Source organism: Gadus macrocephalus, chromosome 8, assembly GCF_031168955.1.
Source record: "Gadus macrocephalus chromosome 8, ASM3116895v1".
NCBI lineage: Eukaryota > Metazoa > Chordata > Actinopteri > Gadiformes > Gadidae > Gadus > Gadus macrocephalus.
Window position 1 is genome coordinate 18,006,576 of NC_082389.1, and position 13,912 is coordinate 18,020,487.

The 13,912-nt window shown below is 47.4% G+C and overlaps 3 protein-coding genes across 3 annotated transcripts; 1 reads left to right on the forward strand and 2 right to left on the reverse strand.

Annotated features, from left to right (window-relative positions):
• The first annotated feature begins 295 nt into the window (after window positions 1-295).
• Window positions 296-6,295, forward strand: selenof (selenoprotein F). The gene is given in 6 exon segments (XM_060059684.1): window positions 296-358; window positions 1,275-1,384; window positions 1,386-1,440; window positions 4,424-4,487; window positions 5,053-5,102; window positions 5,541-6,295. Coding segments are annotated over 6 exon segments (459 nt in total). The 5' UTR covers window positions 296-310; the 3' UTR covers window positions 5,673-6,295.
• cldn18 (claudin 18) lies at window positions 5,950-10,169 on the reverse strand. The gene is made up of 5 exons (XM_060059683.1): window positions 9,700-10,169; window positions 8,039-8,203; window positions 7,600-7,756; window positions 7,193-7,306; window positions 5,950-6,871 (listed from the first exon to the last, which is right to left on the reverse strand). The coding sequence occupies exons 1-5, from the start codon at window positions 9,917-9,919 to the stop codon at window positions 6,781-6,783; spliced, it is 747 nt and encodes a 248-aa protein (XP_059915666.1). The 5' UTR covers window positions 9,920-10,169; the 3' UTR covers window positions 5,950-6,780.
• Window positions 10,170-11,779: 1,610 nt separating this feature from the next.
• Window positions 11,780-13,449, reverse strand: LOC132462321 (transcription factor Sox-14). The gene has a single exon (XM_060057808.1). It carries the CDS (start codon window positions 12,902-12,904, stop codon window positions 12,128-12,130), a length of 777 nt encoding a protein of 258 aa, XP_059913791.1. The 5' UTR covers window positions 12,905-13,449; the 3' UTR covers window positions 11,780-12,127.
• Window positions 13,450-13,912: the final 463 nt, after the last annotated feature.

The following is a 13,912-nucleotide window of genomic DNA, read 5'->3' on the forward strand; positions in this document are numbered from 1 at the left end:
GCTGGTCCGAAAGGGGGCGGTCCCTGTGGCGCTCTGCAAGGACGGCGCTCTGACAAAGAAGAAATGGAAAGGCTCACTGAACGGAAGCCAGAAAACGAATATATATAATAACTTTAGTATGACTTAGAAAACTTTTTTATAAACATTTTTAATATTTTAGGTAATGATTACAATTATTGTTAAGCTTAAATAGGACAAATAAAATAGAAGATAACATGTAATGTTTGAAACAAGCGGCAGGCGCGAATCAGCCTCCCCGTTTTTATTATTTGGGTCCTGGACGTCGTTTCCTTCTATAGCGGTTTCCAAAATGTCGGGGGAAGTGTATCTCCTGTGGCTCCTTTCGCTCCTACAAACGGTAAGAACACAAATTAAGATTAGAATTAGGAGTATTTCATGAGTGCATCGTTTTATAATACAAGATAATTCATCGCACACAGTGACATGTCTTTTTATTCCGCAAGATTTGCATTCAAGCTACCCCGCATTTCCCGAGGAACCAGAATGACGTGGCCTATAATGTTTCACCCTAAAGCAAAAACATTGGATTACTTTAAAACGCAAATTGGCACAAAGCAGGGATTCGCCACGACTATCTCTTTCTTCGCTAAGCGGATGTGTCGTATCTTCTACATTAGTTTAAATCATGGAGCTTGTGCTCCTCTGTGTGGTCACAGCGATCTGGTGGACAGGTGAAGGCACCAAACTGTGTAGACATAACACTGCGTGGGGGGGGGGGGGGGGGGGGGGTTGTCTCTTGGCTTTAAGGTTTGTTGGAATAATACACAAGGGAAAGGCTAGTTGAAGCCCGTTCCAAGTCAACCTGATATAATCTGCAGCAGCCACGCAATGCAATGCACCCAACCACACCTTTGAATGTGGAGGGACAGTTTACCAATAATTTATTCAGACATATGTGTGCTGAACGAGGGGTTTTGTGCACACCAACTTATAATGGCGATTGAACAAACTATTTTTACTACTCTCCGCACTTCATATGACTATAAAATGCAGCACTATTGGCAAAGCTCTGACAGCTCACCGCACATTACCTCAGCCAAGTAAGCATCAAGACAGGCACCAACTTATCCGAGAGTGCCTACTAGAACAGGGACACGAATTGACCTCCACCACAACGACCAACAATAACCTGTGCCACGCTGCCCCGATCCAGAGCAAGTGCTACACAACAGCCTCCTTGACACCTGCACTGAAAGCAGCAACACTCGTGTCTTCTTCCCCCTCACCTTCCTCCTCATCTTCATCCTCTTCAGCTGTCGGCGTTCGGCGCTGACCTGACGTCGGAGGCCTGCCGGGAGATGGGCTTCTCCAGCAACCTGCTGTGCAGCTCCTGCGACCTGCTGGGCGAGTTCAGCCTCAGCAGATCCAGCCGTCTGCCGGCAGTGCTGCCAGCAGGAGGCCCAGCTGGAGGCGCGCAAGGTGAGACAGACGACACCGGGCCCTTTGTGATCTTTTATTTATTTATTCATTATTAATCAGGCGATTTCAGGATAGCACAAGGAGCTATAGACGTACTGACGGATAGATCTATGTGTGCAAGTGAAGACCTATCTTGGCGGTTTTAGTTTATTGAACAAACATAGGATCTTGGTAAACTTTCCCATACTGAGAGAGAATAAAGTAAAAGGAGAAATGAGGAGGGCCGACTCGGATGAATTCTTTCATTATTAAAGAGTAAAGACGTCCAATAGGGTTTACAAGGCTACACAAAGGGATTTATGAAACTTTAAGCCTTGGATATACTCCAAACATTGTTTAATTTGCTTTCAATCACAGTGATTACGACGGGCACTATGAAGTCACTGCAATTTATGGGCTGTTAGTCAAATGAAGTATGTTGCGGCGAGACCTAATGCACTTATTTACATGGTATGGCTAATCAATGGCAGGTTGCAGTGTATTAGGGGAGCGTGCGAAAGGTTTGACTATTAGGGCCGAGTACCCTGCACACGCTGGGCCAATGCAGGGATTAGGTTTGGTTGCAAAACTCACATTTTGCCTGCGTGCCCGCAGCGATGACGTGTTGATTCAGGTTATTAAGAAGAGGACTCTCTGGTCGTCTCCTTTGATGGCCCCCGTGGAGCAGGATCCTTTTATCTTTTAGAAATCGGTGACAAATGAGGCCAACGTTGGTGCACTGAGCGTACATCTATCTCTCCAGTGAAAACAGACTCTGGTTCAGGGCAACAGAGGTAAACTGATGAAGAAGGCTGATTTCCGGTGGTTAATCGAAATAGTGGTCAATGGTGGCCAACACAGTTGCATAAGGTTGTTTAGACACTTCAGTTATTAAAAGGAAGTTACTATTGAGTAACTAGTCACATTAAGATTGTTTTGACAATGTACTTATTAAAAGGAAGTTACTAATAGAAATGAGTAATTAGTCGCATTAAGATTGTTTTGACACTGCGGCTATTAAAAGGATGTTACTAGTGTTACTAGTAAAAGTGAGTAACTAGTCGCATTAAGATTGTTTGGACAATGTACTTAAAAGCCGCCTGCAGCCTTTTCCCCACAGCACCTGGTAGTACCGAGACCACAGTCTGGCAAGAGACGTTCCTGTTAGATAAATTCTCTTAATCCCAGCACTTGGCCGAGCACCAAAAGCACACAGACGTGTACAGAAGAATAGGATAAATGTTCTATAATTCATCCGGTGGCGCAGAGCTGCCTAACCAACTAATCTTGTCTTGTTGCACACTGTTGTCTATTCTACCTCCGGTCTCTTCCGGCCCTCTCTCTTGGTTTACATAACCTGATGAACAGTGTGTTAACATTGCTATCCTGCGTGTGTTCGTGCGTGCCGTGCATGCGTGTGCGTTGGGTACAGTAAAGCCTAGATTCCCACCTACTGCCTTCCTTCAAAAAATATTAATTTGTCTGGAAGGATGCTTGGTAGGATGAAGGAGAAGATGTCATTTTATCTGATTAAACAAAGTGCCCTAGAGCTTGTCGCGTAACCAAGCAACAGCACTGCAGAAAGTACAGAGCACACCTTGTTTCACTTCTTCATTCTCTCTCTCTCTCTCTCTCTCTCTCTCTCTCTTTCTTTCTTTCTCTTTCTCTTTCTCTTTCTCTTTCTCTCTCTCTGTCTTTCTGTCTTTCTGTCTTTTTTTTTTTCTTTTTTTAATATATTTTACAAAGCAGCAGGTACTAATGTAGTGGGCATGATTAACCCAGGTGATGAACCGATGAGTTTATGCAAAGGGAAGCATGTTGTGGGCTGGCATTGCCCTAAATGCTGTCCAACTGCCCACTGTTCCATCCTCTCTGATTTCAAATCGCTGTGCAAAGTGGAGGCTCTGTGATGGACCAACCTGAACCTTGTAATGGATGGACCGTGCAATCGCAACGTCTAAACACTGTCTTCACCTCTCAGGGCTTCTGGCCAGCGGGAGATCGAGAGAGAGACACTTGGCCTGTTCCATTGGAACATGTTGTGTGTAAGCCAGCCACCCCCCCCCTGCACCCTCCCCCCCCCCCCCGCCTATGGCCGACGGAGCCGTGCGGCTTTGAGATACGGCCGTGTCGCTGCCGTCTCCTCGGCCGCGCCGTGCGCCGCTGGGAGCGGCTCGATGACAAGCGAGCCTCGGCCCACGCGGCCATCAGTCAGCCCCAGCTCCATATGCACCGCCTCGCCATTTAATGACCTCCGAGGAGGAGGACACCTTTATGAATCACAGCGCCTGCCAGAATCAAATTACCTACCCCCCCCCCCCCCCCCCCCCCCATTAGGTTGCGGGCTGCCCTTCCCCCACCAGCCCCCTCCCCCCACTACCATGTCTATGATAATTGCTGTGGAAGTCCCAGCAGGGAGTTGACGGGTTCTTCGTTTTGGTCACATGTCAGTTGAACTCTGATAATAGCCAAAGTGAACAAACTTTGGTCTTGTTTTGGTTTTCCCACCTCTCCTTAGATAGATTGTCGTGCTTCCCACTTCCATGTTCTGTTTTGAGGTCGGTTCAGCGGGTTTTCAACTGGATTAGTTCTGTTTTTAGGTCTGTTAAGGGTTCTTTTAATTAGGTTAAGGGTTATTGAGTTGCCTCTGTTTTTAGGTGGGTTACGGGCCTCTTAGCTGGGTCCGGGCGTGTGAGTGGAGGGTTTAAAGCAATACAAAGCCTACTAGAGTAGCAGTTGGAAACTTGAGTCCCAGAAATGTGAGCGAATCAGTGTGCGTGAGTGAGTAGTTAGTGGGTGAGAGTTGAAGTTTTGATGAGAACCATCCCAGCCCTGACACATGTCCTTGCTACCGCTAAGATAAGCAACACACCTTTGCCAAAAGTTGATCCATGTGTTTCCATATTAGCCGGGATGGTAGGGGCTCTGCTCAGACTCTTGTCACAGGACAGGACAGTGCGGAGGCGGACGCTGTGTTAATCCTCTCCCTCCCCTCTCTCCACAGCTCTACCCAGGGGCCATCCTGGAAGTCTGTGGATGAAAATTGGGGAGGTTCCCCCAAGTCCAAGGTGAGCAGCTGTCATCTTGCAGCCACGGTTCAACTGTCAATCCACTATGATGGCTCCTCTGTGTACCTCCTCTGGGAGAGAACCGTGTCTTAATTATTCACCCAGCGTCTGTTGTGATTCATCGTACCTTGTCTTTCCCGGCGTTAAATGCTTTGTAGTTGGGGTTAGCAAGTTACAACGGCTAAATGTTTCAAATGTGAGTTCTGAGGAGTTGGGAAGAAAGGTTTGTCTCCATTGGCGTCAGTGTTGCAAAGCTACTGTTGTGCTGCCAGAGTCTGACCCTGTAATGCCTTAGGTGGGACCACCCGGCTGTTATAACCGGGCATGGTGACTTGAATCCAAGCCATATGGCTTGTTGTGTTTCAGCTGTGGCTCCTGCCCCCCCTCCCCACAGACGCTGTGTACTCAGGGGAGCTAGCAGTTGTTGCTAATTACATGGGGGGGGCTTTAAGAGACCTTGTTGTGTTTGATGTGTTGCTATGTCGTGTCACTACGCCTCTTAACCTCGGCAACATTTGCTTGTCGTCTCTGTCGCTCCGTCTCCCCAACACGCGCTCTCCTCCAGCCTTCGTCCGGAGTGACAAGCCAAAGATGTTTCGAGGTCTTCAGATCAAGGTGAGATAATGTTGACCTGTTTCTGAAGTGCATGCACAACATCTTTTTTTGAGAGAATCCCCTGCAATGTTTCCCTGAATGGGTCTCAAGGGTGCGATTGTGGTTTGACTGGACTATCACCTGTTCTCAATAATGAATAAGTCAAATAAATTAATATAATTAATTAATTAATTATTTTTTTAACAAGAACAATATTAAAGCAACCACAACCAGTCCTGTGTCTATAATTAAAGTGTCGTGGCTAGGACGTTAAACTCCCAGACTAAAGGCACTGGGTTCGATCCCCAATGTCACAATCGACCTGTACGCAAGTCGACCCTGCCACCTCCCTGCTCCTCACTGAGGTGTATCTGACCTCACTGTGATCCACCCTGGGTAAGAGACCCCCCCCCCTGACCCCCGAGTGACCCCATGCTCTTCTGTCCCCCCGCCCTGCAGTACGTCAGAGGCTCGGACCCCGTGCTGAAGCTGCTGGACGAGGCGGGGAACATGGAGGAGGAGCTCAGCATCCTCAAGTGGAACACGGACAGCGTGGAGGAGTTCCTCAGCGAGAAGCTGGAGCGCATCTAGATCATGACGGCATCCCTTTAATGCTCTCTTATCAATTCCCTTTTCATTAATTTTTGTAGCCTGCCCGATGAGTAACTGATTGACTAGACTGTCTTTTGTACCAAGGTAAAATCAATTATACAAGCAAAGAAAGATTAATTTCTTCTTTTTGAGAGTTTAGGCCAAATTATATTTCCCAGAGGAGTCGTTAGTAGAACATCATCACTGAACAAAGGGACCTTAAAGTGTAGATTTAATCATGTGCTGAATTTTCCAAACTAATCAGTTTTTCGCGGAATTACCATCCTTTTTTATTTTCCTTTTTTACCTTTAAAGTCCTTGTGCTTATTTTCTTTGTTTTGTTCCATTGCTCGCCCCTTCATCACCACCAGGTGTGTGATTAGGGGCCCCTCCATGATTGGGCCTCAGTGGCCCTCCGATCGGGGGCGCTGTTGCCAGGAGACAGACTCTAGTGACGAGCTCACAGTAAACCAGTTTGTCCTGGCGTGTGAGGTCTGATGTGTGTGTGTTCCCCCGGTGAGCGTTCCTCTTGGCAGAGACACTGAGGCTCTTCAATGCCCTTTTGTTTTTGAGTGGTTGAGTCGTGTGGTTGCTATGGAACAATAAAAACAATCTTTCACCGATTTCGTTGCGTTGTGATGTTTTGTGGGTACAAATGGTTGGGGGCGCTTTAAAATCGTATTAATTCTTGTTTTGACTTTAGAACCTGCGTGTCACACGCCTGACCTCTAGTGGTATAGCTCGGTATTGCATGTATACAGAGCTGTACGTCGTTTAGAAGAGATAGAAGTTCACTCCATTAGTCTTCCGTCCTTACAGTTAAGGTGATGGCTATTAAAAAACAAAACAAAAAAAACATTGGCAAATTGTTTATTTTGGATTTACAAGTCAAAACTTTAATAAAAAGAAAACGGCAATTATATCAATTAATTTATTGCTAAATTATCAATTTAAGATAGAAAAACATTTCTTATTTTGAAAAAAATTATCTTGTGCAGAAACGGGTGACGAAAGAAAAGGGGTCCAGTAATAAAGTGGCTAAACGGAGTATAAAAACATAGAGGATGCATCATCTTTCAGTGACCTAAAGCTCAACATTGGCCTTGTTTTACACATATTTATGCATCTCCCTCTTCGGTTCTGGATCGTCGTGTTCCGCTTTGCTCTGTGGCTTGGGTTTGTAGGCCACTCCTGGGTAACTGCCAACGCAAAGGCACCGACATAGGAGACAAACATGCTTTAGGAGGATATTCTGATTTAAACAATGCAAACAAATACACCGTCTTAAACATGGAATATATTCCATCTTAAAGTATTATTATTATATATTATTTAAGTGCAGGATGGTCTAGGCCAGGGGTTAGCGTGTTGGACCCCCCCCAGCCGAGGGGTTCCGGGTTCCCACCCAAAAGTCTCCAGGCCACCTGGAGACCTCCTGGAGCGAGACGCCCCTAACCCCTAGCGGCTCCTCCTAAAGGTGAACACAGGTCCCTGGAGGTTGTTTGGTATTCCAGCCTCACCTTGACTTGTTCTCGTCCATGATCCCCTTGAAGGCCAGGCTCTTCAGCACCCCGGCCACCAGCAGCACCCCGCTGGAGATCCAGGCCACGAACAGCGCCGGGCCGAAGGTGTACCTGCGGCGGGACGCAGAGCAGCGCTCAGCACCAGCAGAACCGCCACAAGCTAGACGCTTCCAGGAGCTCTCTCTATGTGGCTTTATCTCAATATACACACAGAGATCTACTTGCATATATTTGTGACGGGAAATATAAATATAAACTAGACATAGAAAGAACATTTAGCGAGAGAGACAGACAGAGACATAGAAGGAGACAGAGCAGGAGGAATAGACAGAAACAGAGTGAGAGGAAGATAACGAGAGTCAGAGACAGAGAGAAGGTCAAGCTCCAATAGACCGTTGATGTACCTTGGTATTCCTCCCATTCCTCCGCCCATTCCTCCTCCCATTCCTCCTCCCATGCCCCCCTGGTATCCCCCACCGTAGTTAGGGTTGTAGCTGGCCTGCCTGAAGCTGGCCACGATCTGGTTGGCATAGATAGACGCCCCCGCAATGCCACACACACCTGAGGGGAGAGAGGGAGGAAGGGAGGGAGAGAAGGCGAGAGAGAGAGAGAGAGAGAGAGAGAGAGACAGAGGTTTGTATTGTGTAGTGGTCATTTCGTTGTTCACCACAAATGTTTACGATTCTAAGTAATAGAACAAACAAAAATAAATTGTACTCTTATTCGTCACACATTTGTCACTTATGTGACACTTATTTTGTGTATAAGTATACAGGGTGGCCAATAGGGCTCATGGGGGTTTCATGAGGTTGTGTCAAAAATGAAAGCTTGACGTCGTCCTACCAGCGATGATGAACATGACGCCGGCGGTGAGGCTCATCTTGGCCTTGGAGGAGTCGGCCATGCTGTTCATGGTGAGACACTTCAGGGAAAAAACGGAGATCAGCGCCCCGAGCACGCTCAGGACCACACCCACGATCATGAGCGCCCGCACTGCCTGGAACATGCCTGCAGGGGGACCCAGAGACACGGAGGATTACAACCAGTAATCCACGTTGTGGTTCAGGCTGTTCTGGGGTTCACGCCGTGACCCCACCTGGCGGCTACCTGTGTCCCCATTACGCACCACCGATACTTAGTGCAGTAACATGTCTCAATAACATGTCAAACATTCTGGGATTTTTATTATATGTATTCCGTTGTTATTAAGCAATATCTCTGTTGTCAGTTCTCAAACCTTGAGACTAGGCATGTAGGCATATGTATTTGCATTATCCCGCGACCCAATTGGTGCCCTACTGGGACTTCTTCATGATTTATGAACCACAATCTGTACCCAGTGCTCTAGTGTACACTAACAGGGTAGAGAAATATAGGGGTCAGATTCTTAACAGGTTTCACCCTACCTGCTCCTTAACAACCCGTCTCTGTACTGTCTAACCTACCTGCTCCTTAACGACCCGTCTCTGTACTGTCTGACCCCTACCTGCTCCTTAACGACCCGTCTCTGTACCGTCTGACCCCTACCTGCTCCATAATGACCTGTCTCTGTACTGTCTGACCCCTACCTGCTCCTTAATGACCTGTCTCTTACTCTGTACTTAATGACCTGAATTCACTGTATGTTGCTTTGATTAATGTCTCGATATATCATATGAATATAACTCATCTCATTGTAAACATCAAATCAGGTAGCTGTCAATCAATACGGCAAAAGTAAGTATCTGAACCAGTTCCTTGAGCTATTGAGGAATGATCCAATCAAAACACATTGTTTTTAAATTAATTAATCTCCTGGTTCTGCTTCTTGGCGCCCTGACATTTGTGCGTTGTTGGTTTTGATTCTGATAAGTGTGTTGACTAAAGCGAAGGCCCGGGTATAGAGGCCCATGATGCATCAGGGCTTAAGTCAACACTGATACCAGGAGGCCAGAGACGCCCGAGATTGAATTATGTTGGGAAATGTAAGGCCTACGAGTTACAGGAGAACCCATTTCCTTATTCCTGAAAGACCATGTGCCTTAACCTTTGAGAGAATAATCCAGTTTTTCCTGTAATATAGGAAATCTAACAAAACTATTCCTCCCCATCCATCCAAACCAAGGTCAATTTCAAGCAAGGCGCAATGAACCAAAAGCAAAATATTGCTTTGTCCCACTCAAATAAAATTTCTTATCCCCGACAGCTTTTTTAACAATTCCAAGACAAACCTTCACATTGTCCGTAGTTCACATTACTTACTAAAAGATAATAATAATAATAATTCTAACAGATATTTTTTTTTACTAAACTCAACCAATGCTTATTAAGCATTTACATCCTCTGTTCACTAGAGCTTCCTGTTCCTTCACTTCGAACTCAAACCCCTCCACCACAACCATCACCATCACCATCCACCATCCCTACCATCTCTACCACAACCACTAACAACACCACGGCCACCACCACCACCACCACCACCACCCCCACCATCTCTACCCTCACCCCGCTCCCACCCCGTGTACCTGAGAAGCCCAGCAGGCCGTAGAGGGGCCGGCACTCGGTGAGGCCGGAGGAGGTGGTCTCGCAGTCCCGCCACAGGCCCTTGTAGGTGTACACCGAGGTCACCACGTCGCCCTGCCGGTCCTTCACGCTCCAGTTGTTCATGGCGGCGGCGGCGATGAGAGCGGCCGCGCCGACCACGCCCAGTATGAAGCCGCCCGTCTGCAGAACCGTGGGCGCCATGCTCCTTCCTCTCCCTCCTCTTCCTCAGACCGAGGCGGTGGTTGTGGTCGGGGGCCCCGGGGTCGAGGGGCGCGGTGTGCACCGGTGGGTCGTGTGTGTGAGTAGAAGTTTAAACCCGACTCGGAGGTCTCCGCTTACAGGGTGTGAGTGAGAGAGAGAGAGAGAGAGAGCAGTAGAGGGGCGAGAGAGGGGTGGAGGAGGCGGCGAGGTGCGCGGCGACTCAGAGAGGAAATGAAGGGTTGAGCGGGACACGGAGGGGGTGATGCCTGTGGCCCGCCTGCGGTGGGCGAGGTCGCCACCCAGTTGGTCATGTGGTCACACGGTAAGCAGCCAGGGGAGGGGCTGGCCGGCACAGGAGCTTGCACACACACACACACACACACACACACACACACACACACACACACACACACACACACACACACACACACACACACACACACACACACACACACACACACACATACGGACATACACACACATACAAACACGCTGGAACTGCACACATACTCCCCCTGGGAACCTGCTTGTGGGCGGGTTGTGTCGATAGGTGTGGCTGCCATGGCGACGGGCGTATCTCACACTTTTAAATGTAAATAATAGTCGTATCCACCAATCACGGACTGCGTGACACAGCGCTGGGGGAACCATCAGGGAGCTCACGGCTCGGTCCGCAGCGGGACGCTGCATCGTCTGATGGCAGCAGTTGAAACTGGCCCCAGAAACTGCCGTTCAAAAAGCATAAGGCATGAATAAGGACATGCAGGTGTAGCGTCATACCCCAAGGGGTTGATATTAAACATACATGCAGGGCCCCACGTGTACTCCAATCTGTGGTTGGTCCATTTGAGTATTCAGATTCCTTTTTTTGGCAGCCAAACAATCTGGTTAACATTTTAAACAATTACTTGGCCGTAATAACTTCAACTGTGACAGGTCAAAAAACAAGGCAAAAAAAAGAAGGACCAAAGTCGATTTTGGATTGTATATGTTAAACTCTGTATACTGAAGGTATAGGTGTAGCAGTCATCTTATACAAACTGAGATTGATCTGTCAGTCAATAGATGCTATTTGAAAATACTGGGTAGCAGAGAGAAGGACCCACGTGACAAGTGATCAGGGTCTCAGCGGCTGGAGCTCAGGCCTTAAGTATTGGAAGACAATCACTGTTTCATTAGAAAATTGATATTTTGGTAGCTTCCTCCCAAAAAAGCCCAAATCCTGCATCACATCAGCAACAAAGAAACATATCTTCCTCCTTCAATAGGTTTGACAGAGCTCACTCTCATGACAATATGTAGGAAGCACATGCTGAGGTCACAGGAAAGCAAGAAAAGGCTTGAGCGATACTTCAACATGCCACACTGACCTCAGTGTTCACCGTTTGATAGCATTAGGCAGGCCTGTTAGTTTCAGTACAGGCACTCATTACTCATTTACACACTGTGGAATCAAAACGTGTCTGATTTCATTTCTATGATTCATGCGTAGCTTATCACTCGGTCAACAGTTTGGGAGGAGAAGTTTGTTTCTTATCATAGTTCTGCCTCTCTCTCTCTATGACAGAACGATTAGTATTTGGAAACATGTAACCAATAAAATCCAGAAATAATGTACTCAAAAAATCCTTGAGAATTATATAGCTACTCTCTTCATTGTTGGTGTAGTTTGGAGGCAGACTCTATTTTTGGATGGCTAGTGGTATTTCAATGTTTTCCTTGTTTCTTTTCATGAGAATTTGTAATCCGAGAATAATCATCAGTTAATTTTTGGATTGCTTGGACTTTAAATAATAAGAGGTGGTTTTGTTTTGGCGAGATGTGACCTGGAAATGATCTCAGGAGTCTCATTGGATTTTTCAATACTTTAATAAATTCACAATGCATGTTTTGGAGGGAGAGAAAAACATTTTCAAAACAGACCTTCATTAACTGATGTTTTCTTTCTCAAACCAAGATATTTGCAGGTTGGTTATAAAGTGAAACGATTTTGACAAACTATTTGAAACTTAAAATGGCAACAAGGCAACAAAACCGACGGGGAATCATCATCTTGTGCAATCCTGTATTCAAATTATACATCATATTTTCAACTGTTCCTCTCAAAGAGTTTCTCTAAAGTAACACCAAAGGACACACATACAACATTAAATAGACTGCCAAGTGTCTTAATGCATTACAGTGGTTACCCTCGTGTATGTCGTTGGTTCATGTGTGCATTACGTCCCCTGGTGCACCGCGTCCCAGGCCTGACCCTGCGGAGGTGTAGGGGTCCAGCAGCCCCTTCTTGGCATGCAGTCCTCCGGGGAACAGGATGTAGGCGACCTGCGGCTGCAGCCCGGCGGCGGTTGACCACGCGCTGCTGCAGCCGCACGGAACCACATACCCGGGACTGTACCCTGGACTGCTCGGGGACAGGTGCGTGTGGCTGTGCTGCCCCGGGCAACTCAAACTCCCCATCGGTCCGGTCTGGTGGTATCCAAAAGTGTTCGCGTAGGGTAGGCACCCGAGCGGCAGAGTGTGTGGCAGGTCGTTGAGCCGCTGGACAGCTCCGGTGCTGAAGTGCGCTGAGATGGGGTCCAGGAAGGAGAAGGACGGGGCGGCGGGGGACAGCAGAGCCCGGGCTTTATCTGCGCTGAGGAAAGAAGTGTCCGCTGGAAATCCTTTCAAATGCTCCGCGGTGTCCCCAAGGAAAGGCAGGGGAAACACGAAGCGGTCTCTCCTCAGCAGGCTCTTGGGTTTCCTCCGGGGACGGTACTTGTAGTCCGGGTGCTCCTGCAAGTGCTGGGCGCGCAGCCGCTTGGCCTCGTCGATGAACGGCCGCTTGGTGGGGTCGGAGAGCAGCTTCCACTCGGCGCCCAGCCGCTTGCTGATCTCCGAGTTGTGCATCTTGGGGTTCTCCAGGGCCATCTTCCGCCTCTGGCCCCTGGACCACACCATGAACGCGTTCATGGGTCTCTTGATGTGACCTAGAGGTTTAGACATTTCCCAAAGTCAACAGAACAAAAACCTAAATAACTCTATTCGCCTCTCCAGAGGCTGGTCCGCCACGTACGAAGTTAGAGTTAAAACAGCAACAGGATAGGTGGTCAATGTTAGATAAATATAAACTATTACAAATAATAATTTGACTTATGCTTTAAATTGCAGAGGCGCGGGATGAGAAAAAGTGACCAAGAAAACGAGACATGCCCTACAGGGAAGGAATGTCACACAGGATCTAGTTAGAAGCTTGTTGTGGAGAGTGCAGGTGGCATGACCGCCCGCAGCACCACAACGCACCGCAACGGCTGTCACGGCCCCCGGGCCAATGGGGAGAAGGCCCCCTATCCCTCCACTAAACAATGCATCAATACCTAACCAGGCACACACACACACACACACACACACACACACACACACACACACACACACACACACACACACACACACACACACACACACACACACACACACACACACACACACACACACACACACACACACACACACACACACACACACACACACACACACACACGCGCGCGCACACACGATTTAAGGGTTCTTTTGTCAAACCATATGTACATAACAGAAATGATTGAAATAGAAGCAAGAAAATAAACCTTATGTGTCAGTATCATACGTTTTTGAAGGGCTGTTTTAAAACTTTGCATAGTTTCTGCCGTGTACATTATTGACACTTATTACATAGGCCTACTTATTATGTATACGATTGTCTCGCCTAACCTATGAGTCCCTCACTTCCTAGTTTAGAAAATCAATACTAATCATAAGCATAATTCACTTGCCCTACAGGACTGCATCGATTGCTACAGTTTTCATAATCACTTTCCCTTATCTGATCAAATGTATTCCTATTCCCCCTTACCTGTTATTGAAATGACATTGTTAGAAATACTCGTCTGGGGAGTTAAAGTAAAGCTGCAAACTTAAGGCTCACATAATTCATCAGCACATTTCAGTTGAAACAACAGGATTACTTTGACGGAA

Bases quoted from the DNA above. Each gene is read 5' to 3' on its own strand.
- cldn18 (XM_060059683.1), bottom strand. From the start codon at position 9,919: ATGGCGCCCACGGTTCTGCAGACGGGCGGCTTCATACTGGGCGTGGTC. The intron at 7,757-8,038 runs GTAGGACGACGT...CTCTCCCCTCAG, and splicing joins CGTCATGTTCATCATCGCTG to GTGTGTGTGGCATTGCGGGG. The intron at 6,872-7,192 runs GTGAGGCTGGAA...TTGCGTTGGCAG, and splicing joins ATGGACGAGAACAAGTCAAG to TTACCCAGGAGTGGCCTACA.
- LOC132462321 (XM_060057808.1), bottom strand. From the start codon at position 12,904: ATGTCTAAACCTCTAGGTCACATCAAGAGACCCATGAACGCGTTCATG.